The sequence below is a fragment of the Taudactylus pleione genome, unplaced genomic scaffold (assembly GCF_031769625.1).
Source record: "Taudactylus pleione unplaced genomic scaffold, aTauple2 ptg000442l, whole genome shotgun sequence".
In the NCBI taxonomy this organism is placed as follows: domain Eukaryota; kingdom Metazoa; phylum Chordata; class Amphibia; order Anura; family Myobatrachidae; genus Taudactylus; species Taudactylus pleione.
This window is the reverse complement of record NW_028284844.1, coordinates 1,535,543-1,545,773: the sequence shown is the minus strand read 5'-3', so window position 1 is coordinate 1,545,773 and position 10,231 is coordinate 1,535,543. Positions and strand designations below refer to the sequence as shown.

The 10,231-nt window shown below is 48.3% G+C and overlaps 1 protein-coding gene across 1 annotated transcript in view; it reads left to right on the top strand.

Moving 5' to 3' along the window:
* The first annotated feature begins 1,145 nt into the window (after nucleotides 1-1,145).
* ALG6 (ALG6 alpha-1,3-glucosyltransferase) overlaps nucleotides 1,146-10,231 on the top strand; it is a 30,367-nt gene continuing 21,281 nt past the window's right edge. The window contains exons 1-3 of the mRNA XM_088447844.1: nucleotides 1,146-1,333; nucleotides 9,752-9,836; nucleotides 10,016-10,105. Coding sequence (XP_088303970.1) covers nucleotides 1,255-1,333; nucleotides 9,752-9,836; nucleotides 10,016-10,105 — 254 coding nt within the window. The 5' untranslated portion in view covers nucleotides 1,146-1,254. The remainder of the gene's footprint in view (nucleotides 1,334-9,751; nucleotides 9,837-10,015; nucleotides 10,106-10,231) is intronic.

The following is a 10,231-nucleotide window of genomic DNA, read 5'->3' as shown; positions in this document are numbered from 1 at the left end:
CTTCTTCCAACTTCTTTGAGTAGCTGCCTCTTTTCGTACCCCTGGCCTTAGCTCAAAATTCCAAGACCTATTTCTTCCTCAAAGCTTTCCAGCGCTCATCTTATCCCACTACTCTACGCTCCTTTCTCACTATCTAGCCCATCTGTGTCTCCCATTTGTCTGCCCCCTCCCCTTTAGAATGTAAGCTCTCACGAGCAGGGCCCTCTTCCCTCACGTGCTTCTCCTTGCCTTACTTTTACTTTCATTTGCAACGGCACCTAACATTTGGTTGCAGACACCCTGCTGCTCATTTAGGTGTTCTCCAGCAATGTTTACAAATCATGTACTTGTCCTGCATTGTTTGTACTGTTAACTGTTTTCTTGTGTGCTCATTTTGTTTCTGTACTTTGTCAGGCGCTGCGGAACCCTTGTGGCGCCATATAAATAAAGGATAATAATAATAATAATAATAAAATGCCGAAATTAAAGACATTGTGATGCAGGGGGAGGGGCCACAATGACGAGCTCCAACATGAATCGCGGGGGTTTCTATCAGTGCATGGGCCTCTTGCCTGCCTTTCCGGGGGGGCTGGGGGCAGCACCCGATATTCGGCCAAATCAGTAGGTTATGCAAGCCTGGAATAGGCATGTATGTATACGTGATAGCTAGGATCTGATTGGATGCTATGAGCAACACCTCCCACCTGCCCTCTTTAGAATGACTGAATAATCTTGCATCTCTCTTCCGAAGGTAGATAATTTGTTGATATACATGATTTGTTGACATCACAAATTGCACCAAGGCAGGCTGGGGGATTAAAAGCTCCAAGATTCCCTTCTACCAACCTAGGCTTGGACACTTGGGAGCCCAAGCACCCACAGAGCTGGCTCCTATACTTGTGCATGCAATTCTACAAGAGACATATATGCAGCCACATTGTGTGTCAGAGAACAGGGGGCCGATGTAGTAGTATCCTAGGCAACGCTCACAGAGAGCCCGTGATGCCCCCGGCGCCATATTTGTTGAGGGCAAAGGCTTTGGGAGCAGCAGGCCGGGGAGGATTCTGCACAGCGGACTATGAGCTGCTTCTGATTTGACTCTCCGGCCAAAACAGGTCGTTGGACGACTCCAGAGAGATGTCATCCCCTTCCGTTACCGTAGTGACACCGGAGCGCGGTGCTGGCAGCTCGCTGACGTGTTTATGTAGCGCCGGCGTCGCCTATGTATGACGTGGCCGCAGGGCGGTGAGGCTGATGTGAGGGAGGGAGAGAGCCATGGAGGGTTCTGTGACAGGTGTGATAGTGCTGCTGGCTCTCACGGTGCGCTGGGCTGTGTCCCTCTACCCGTACTCAGGTAACGTGCTGTATATCTGTACTGGGTGTTATCCTTACTCTGTTACACGTTACACCTTCCCTGGTTATTCATAGTGGGTATGGTGGTGCAATGGCATTGCTATCATATCGCCCTGAGGACTTGGGGTTTATATGTGTGGAGTTTGTATGTTCTCGCTGCGTTTTACGTGGGTCTCCTCCACTGGGTGCTGTGTTTTCCTCCCACGCTCCAAAAAACAGCCAGGTAGGTTATTTGGCTTCTTACAGCAACCCTAGTGTATATGTATTTCCCCCCAACATTTGGTAGAGGGGGAGTCAGGACTTTGTGCGATCACCTTTTGGCGCGTGCCTGGCTGTGGGTCACACCACCGTTGCACACCATGCGTGTCGTTACCGTGCTGCCCCATCCTCTCCCTGTGATCCAATCATTGCTGCTCTGCAGGTGGAAGAAAGTGACCATCTTCCCCAGCCCCCATGCGGGACACTGCTCCAGAATCAAGATGGCTCGGTTGTATGTATTTGTGAGTCAGGGGGCGTATCTTCTTTTTGGCCAAGATGGCACTCGCAGTGGCACTGACCGGTGGTGTGGGAAGGGGAGGGGGGGGGGGGGGTTGTCGTCGTCACCCACGGCCAGTTCTGTCTGTCAAAAAGTCTGTGCTGCTGATGATCTCTCAGTCAGAAGCATCAGCACTGGACGACAAGGGAGGGAAACCGTGATCACCGCCCGTACTACCACCATGATGTCTTTTTACGAACTGCCAACGGAGGGGGGCACCGGTCCCCTACTTTGACAGGGGCGCTTGGACCTCTAGATACACCCCTGGTGTGAGTGTCTCCAAGGCCCGTATTCAATTTGAGGCGAAAAGTCAGTTTTCGCGTGTTTTTGGTGGAAACCTTTCGCCGATGATGTCATTTTTGCCTGTTTTGAATTTACCCCGTATTCAATTTGGAAGACTTTTCACCTAGGCGGAAAGTCAATGCAATGTAATAGGCGGTGGAAAAAAGTGCAGAATTGGGGTTTTGGGGTGCAACGTTGCGGGAACCCCCCTGCAGCCTTCAGACAGTCCCCCAAAGGTTAACTGCATCAAAAAATGTAAAAAAACCCACTTAAGGACACCCCAAAAAATCACTTTCAATTTGGAGGTAACAAAAAAAATGTTGGAGGACAAAGATGAAAACTAGCAAACTTGACTCAGGGAGGGTCCCCAAGTATGCCCCAGGTGTTTTTTACTTTGCAGGGGCTTGCGGCAGGTGGATTTTTCGTGTTTTTTTCAACTACACTTTAAATTATGCTGGCCCCCATTTTCAAGTACCCCAAATTTGCTGGGATAAGTTATTTTCTGCAAAAAAAACCTCCTAAATACTATTGTGCACAACTTATTCAAAAATGTTATTTAGCAGCTATTGAGGCCATTTAAAAACACCAAATACCTTCAGCAAGCCAAATCGGGGGGTACCATAGCTAACCCCCATGTCAGAGCATCTTTTGGGGGGTCTCAGGCTGATTTCCCCAAATCTGACAGTACTTTCCGCTTGTTTAAGTTTTGCCGGGTCCCGTTTTCTCGTACTTCCATATTGAATACGGGGTAAAGCGGACACGCGCGTGATACTTTTCCACCTACAAAACTTGTGATGTAGGCAAAAAGTCTGGGAGGCGGAAAAGTATCACTGGTCCGCTCAAATTGAATACGGCTCCAAGTGAGAGAGTATATAGATTGTAAGCTCCACTGAGGCAGGGACTGATGTGTATGGCTGAATATTCTGTGTAAGGTGTTGCAGAATATCTGTGCGCTATATATAAAGGTTAGTAAATCATCTGTATGTGTATGAATAACTGCACAGTATCCCTTCTCTCCTGTAAGGTGGAGATCATTAGTACCTGTTCTGTGTATTGGCAGGTGCACAGTAAAACGTCCTTGTTCTGTATGCTGGGCACAAATTCAGTGTGTGTCCCTGTCCTGCAGGTATGGATCAGCGCACATGTCCGCCTCTTGTTCCGCACACCGAGGGGCCAATGTTTGGTTGAACGAAAGCATTTTATTTTCGCGTCAGATATTCATTGTCATACTGCACATTCCAATATAAAGTTCTTACACTTTTATCTGCATCTTGCGCTTAAGACCTTTTTATCTTTTTATGCTTAGTGAGGCTGAATGTGGAAGTGGTCTGTAAGCGAAGTACAGTAATGAGCGAGTTCACATACATGCGTCCCAATGCGTACACAACAAAGACGCATGTGCTTCTGTCAGGAGGTGTATATGTAATGGGCACTGGCCCCTGGTGCAAAATAAGCACCGATGATGGTGGTCGATCGGCCAAGTGTGTCTGTATTCCTGCCACTGATGCTATTAGTATAACTGATGTGGTCTGTGCACATGATTGGTCTGATTCTGACTCGGACGCAGTTGGCCGATTGGCGGTACTCGGAATCACAGTACAGAATCGGGCGCATGATCTGTGAATCTAAGTGGATGTTTCTGGGAGGTGATGGGAGTGGCTAATCCAACATGGGCGTGTCTCTGAAAGTGGCTACGTCCAATGATGCTGAACCACTCGCACAGGACGCCATTCTCGGACAGAGGGACTGCACTTGCCGTGGGGCTGGTGTAACTCGCTGGTGCGTCTCAAGGCGCACAGAGACGGAAATGCACTTTCTTATGATGCTGAAAGTGGGCATCTGAGTTCTGTGAAAATCAGCAGCGACGTTACCATAAGACGGGACTGCGGCAAAAACACTACAGCAAATTCCCATTTTGTCTTGAAAGAAAAATACAACGAATGTTTGTTTTTAAACTTCATTTGTTCTTTTATTTTGTATTTGCATCTGTGTTTAACTTCATGTTACATGGTAAATGTAACATTAATATTTAATAACACTATCCAGGCACTGATCGACTTCAATTAATTGAAATACTGCATTGTGTACTGTAACTAATATTTACTAATACTATCCAGCCCCATCTTGTGAGGTCAACCAGGCACATATGCTGTCGTTCTCTCCTGGCCTTAGCCTGGCACATATACTCCTGGCCTTAGCCTGGCACATATACTCCTGGCCTTAGCCTGGCACATATACTCCTGGCCTTAGCCTGGCACATATACTCCTGGCCTTAGCCTGGCACATATACTCCTGGCCTTAGCCTGGCACATATACTCCTGGCCTTAGCCTGGCACATATACTACCGTCTCTCCTGGCCTCAGCCTGGTACATACTGTATACTACTGTTCTCTCCTGGCCTCAGCTTGGTACATACTGTATACTATCGTCCTATCCTGGCCTCAGCTTGGTACATACTGTATACTATCGTCCTCTCCTGGCCTCAGCTTGGTACATACTGTATACTACCGTCCTCTCCTGGCCTCAGCCTGGCCCATGTACTGCCGTCCTCTCCTGGCCTCAGCCTGGCCCATGTACTGCTGTATACTACTTTATATAGGGACATCTAGATACTTCTGTAAACTGCATAATGGGTAATTTATGTAATCGCCACATGCGAAACGCATGAATACTGGACTCAGGGCCTGATTCAGAGCCGGACGCTCTTTCAGAGCGCTCGCTCTGAATCAGTGCCCGCCTATTGTTTTTTTTTAGAGCGGCCTCCTGGCCGCACGCATAGCTGTGGGTGACCACCCACAGCTAGTGCGAGCGGCCAGGATGATGGTCGCGATGGTCAAGACCATCGGACTTGCGACGAGACCCTCGTTGCCGCAAGTCCCAGTGGACTTCTTACCCTTACAGAGCAAGAAGTCCACCCACTGACATCACTTGTGATGTCAGTGGGGCCGGCCCCAGACGGTAAACGCCTCTGTCTGGGCAGCCATGCCCCCGGCCCGCCCACCAAAGGGGGCATGCTGTCACTCAACATCGACAGCACGCCCACTTTGTAGCCAGACCCGGAGCGGTGACTTGCCCGTCGCTATCCTGGTCTCGCGCATGCGCACGACGGAGCCGCCTCCGTTGTGCGCATACGCACTGGGCCAACATCGACCCGCTTGCGAGCGCTCGCAAGAGGGTCTGAATCAGGCCATCTGCCTGATTCAGCAAAGGTCGCAGTTGCTAATATGCACGCAATTGGACATTCTTTTTTGCCTTGCGATGTGCAGTGCGCTTGCTCGAACTGCCGCTGCGATCTCTGTGGCGATGCAGACCCATCGCAGAGTGATTGACATTAAGTGCCGTTTGTGGTTGGTAAGGGGAGGGTGGTCGGGCGATCGCAGGCGTTGCAGGGGCGTGCATAAATTAGCCACTGCAATACCATACGCAGCCTGAGGCCTCATAGCGTGCGCTGAAGTAATCAATTCCTGAGTGAGGTCTGACCTGCCCTTACCTGTGCGTATGGGTCCGATGTTACTCTATGTTACAGATTATATCGCTATGTTGCCAAAGTATACGGATGTGAGTAAGGGGAAGTGGGCGTCCTTATGTTAGGCTGCCATCGCAGTGGGAAGGCAAAATTTGCATATCACCTCTGATAGCGATCCTTGCTGAATCAGGCCCTCAGTTGGATTAGGCTGTAAGTGGGGAGAACTGATGTGGATATTGCCTCTCCTTGTTGCACTGGGCAGGAGTGTTTGCTATAGGGAACTGTCAGACAAACACATTATGGGGGTGATTCAATTGTTTCTCGCTCCCGTCTAAAGTGACCGGGAGCTATTCCCTTGTTTTGGCCGCCCAGCACCGAGGCTGCGCTAATCGCAGATCTCTGCTCGCACCCTTCTGAGGTATGAGCAGAAATCGGAGTAAAGTTGGGCTCTGGGGCTGGCAAACCCACACTTAGCTCGGGGCTGGTCTCGCAAACCATTGAATCACTCCTGTTCAGACCTTGATGGGAGCGGTAAACAATTGAATTGCCCTCCAGTCCAATTTTCACTTAATTTGCAGAAAATGCAAATTGGTCATTTGTCTGGTAAAACGGTTAGATCTGTTTTTACTCCAATAATAAAAAAATAAAAAGACTTTTGAAAGTACTTTACATCAATGTGGTTATATTTAGGCCTAGATTAAAACTTGCCCCCAATAATTTTTGTCGTTTTAAAATGAGTAATTATTCCGTCCTTCTCCCTTCTGATTATAACCTATCCACATAAACCATGACCTAATGCCCTTACTGTAAAGAACCATTGTCTTACCATTTCATAGTCTAATGGTGGGTACACACCTAAGCGATATATCTGCAGATGATGGTTGTTCATACACACTGAACAACCATCATCTGCATGCTGCAGCGCGTCCCGGCGGCCGGGGGGCAGGTCGGGGGCTTGTCCCGGTGGACGGAGGCGTGTCCCGCCTCCCCTCTGCGCGGCTGCCGCTGTGCTCACCTGCCGATGGACAGATATGTTTACAGACATATCTGTCTATCGGCTGTGCAGCGCAGCCAATGCGATATGTCGGTGAACGACGACGTTCACAGACATATCGCTGGTACACACTGGCCGAAGTGCAGCAGATATATTGGCCGATCAATTGATCGGCCAATATATCTGTCAGTGTGTACCCGGCATAAGCCTCTCACAAATGTACAGCATTTATAATATGGCAATACTTATTAACTGATCACAAGACAGCTTACTAAATACTCTTCATATAAATACTTACACCCCCATCCAGGTAGAAGATTTTGTTGGCCCTAAAGGCGGGTATCCTCTACCCGATTAAACAGAGCACATGAACGATAATGACATCATTATCGTTCAATCGCTCGTTAATCGGGCACAAATCGGGCATGCACACTAGACTGATCGTTCAGTGTAGGCACTGCAGGGGTTGGGGAATGGCGGCACGATTACGATGTCGTAATCGTACTGCCTTTCCCTAGTCGGCATGCGGATGTGCGCCTTTATACATTTGATATCTCTTATTACTCTCTGCACTGGGGGCCTGATTCAGAGCCGGACACTGTGACAGAGCGCTCGCTCTGAATCAGGGCCGGTCTTTTTTTTTTTTTTGAGAGCGGCCTCCTGGCCGCTCGCATAGCTGTGGGTGGCCACCCACAGCTACAGCGAGCGGCCAGGAAGATGGTCGCGATGGTCAAGACCATTGCGACAATCGGGCTTGCGACGAGTCCCTTGTGGTAGGGTCTCGTAGCCGCAAGCCCCACAGAGATATCGGCTCTAACAGAGCCGAAATCTCTCCCACTGACATCACTCGTGATGTCATTGGGGTCGCCCCCAAACGGAGGCGTTCACATGGGAACGCCTCCGTTTGGGCAGCCACTCCCCTGGCCCGCCCACCAAAGGGGGCATGCTGTCACTCAACATCGACAGCACACCCCCTTTTTTACGAGACCCAGAGCGACGGAGGGCCCGTCTCTATCCGGGTCTCGCGCATGCGCACGACGGAGCCGGCTCCGTCGTACGCACTGGCCCACCATCGACCCGGTTGCGAGCGCACAGCGCTTGCGACTGGGTCTGAATCAGGCCCTCGGTGTTCTGTTTTTGTTGCAGTGTCAGATGCTTGATGTGAATTGTCTGTCCATGCATTATTTCCACTTGTTCGGAGATGTCATTATATATTTTTAAAAACCTGACAAAACCCTGATGGAATGACACTGCCCTGTATAGCTCCTGCATCAGGACCCCTCAGACCGCTTGGACAAGCGCTGTTGCTGCAGATGTTGGTCTGCTGATGGATGGTTATTCTGGGACTGGTAGCTCTGCTTGTGGATGGGGAGGTTAATCATATTAGTCATGCTTTGGTTAGTGGTCAAAGGAACATTTATGTTGGGAGTGAACAGGTTCAGGGTTGAGGAGGCTCCAGTGCTGTGTTACCACTGAAAGACAGGGATCGTTTAGGGAGAGACATTCTAGGATGTCATAGGTTCCTGGAATAAATGACTTGCTGTCATTGATTGCAGTCCCCGCAATTTAAATACCTTATATTTGCTGTGGTAGGGCATGGGAGCTTTAAAGATTAGACTCTCGCTGGTTATATGTGATGCTATAGAGTATATTTACCTCCAGGGCAGAAATTCATTCTGTTGGAAACCTGCATTGTATGGCGGAACACTAGACCCCCATAAGCATGTAACAGTCCCTCTGTATCGCGGAACACTAGACCCCAGTAAGAATGTTAGTCGTTCAGTGGCTCTGTATGGCTGAACACTAGACCCCAATAAGAATGTAACAATCCCTCTGTATGCCGGAACACTAGACCCCAGTAAGAATGTAACAGTCCCTTTGTATGGGGGAACACTAGACCCCAGTAAGAATGTTAGTCGTTCAGTGGCTCTGTATGGCTGAGCACTAGACCCCCAGTAAGAATGTAACAGTCCCTCTGTATGCCGGAACACTAGACCCCAGTAAAAATGTTAGTCGCTCAGTGGCTCTGTATGGCGGAACACTAGACCCTAGTAAGAATGTAACAGTCCATCTGTATGGGGGAACACTAGACCCCAATTAGAATGTAACAGTTCCTCTATATGGGGGAACACTAGACCCCAATTAGAATGTAACAGTCCATCTGTAAGGGGGAACACTAGACCCCAGTAAGAATGTTAGTCACTCAGTGGCTCTGTATGGGGGAACACTAGACCCCAGTAAGAATGTCACAGTCCCTCTGTATGCCGGAACACTAGACCCCAGTAAGAATGTAACAGTCGCTTTGTATGGCCTGTGCGTGGACTGTAAAAATATTATCATTTGTGCCGCTGAGCCTATCTTGCTGTCACATCAATATAAGTAATTATTTCTGCCGTTTCCAACACACATTATACCTTGAGTACGGATTATGGCCCATTGGTACACCAACATGCAGAAACATAATCTCGTATTGGAGGATGAGATCATTTAAATATCAAAAAAGAGAGGGGGGTATTTACATTACATGAGGGCTCACAGATTTTTTTTTTTTCCCTCACTGTAAAATATATAATTTCCATTCACAACTGATGGCCCTTGTTCTCTGTATGGTCTTTGGAATTAAACCTTAGTTAAGATTTATAATTTAAGGATAGCTCCACCTGCAGCCAAAAAGTTCAGTTCTTTGTTGAATTGGCCAATAGAAAAGTAAATACAGTTTTATTGTTTGGTGTAACCCCTGATCTTGTAGGTCTCCCCAAAGGCTGAAACGGTCCAGTCCTGTGACCCTCTCTCCTACAAAGGGGTCCATCTCCAAACTTCAGCGTGGTTATGCCCTTCTGTTATTCCTATGAATTACTACACCGTGGTCTGTGTAAATAAGGCAGGAGAGAGGATGGCAGCACTGGACTGACACAAACCCTCCTTATTGGGGTGACCCCGGGCCGGAGGTAAGAAAGGCTCTGAATTTTCTCTGATGTCAGAAACTTTTGTACAGCGGCTTTGCCATCGCTTACTACAAATGTATCCGTGTTTAGGATTGAAAATATCTCCTTTAAATGTTTGTTGTCTAAGTATCGTTTTCTGCGATGGGGCATATGAAGTGTGCCTTATTTACCTGTCTGTTCTGTCATTATTTATATAGGAGCCAGAAAACCACCCATGTTTGGGGACTATGAGGCCCAGAGACATTGGCAAGAAGTGACGGTTAATCTGCCAGTGGAGCAATGGTTTGTAGAGTGTCGCCAATACATTGTAGACCTGGGATGTGTGTCTTATAGCTTTTATGTACAGTTTATTGGTGCATTGTCATTAGTGCTCCTTTACTACTAGAGTTCTGACTCGATATTACTTCATGTTGGGGTTGTTCAGAGAACTTCTAATACTAACTGTTTTTTTGCATACGCAGGTACTTTAATTCCACTGACAATGATCTCCTGTACTGGGGTCTGGACTATCCCCCTCTGACAGCCTATCACAGCCTCCTGTGTGGCTACGTGTGAGTATTACAGTTGTTAAACACTTTTGTATGGCTGTTATACGCCGCAGGACTCCATCACATTACACGTAGTGTCACGGGGGAAATGTATGAAACGTTAGGGGGTATATTTACTAAACTGCGGGT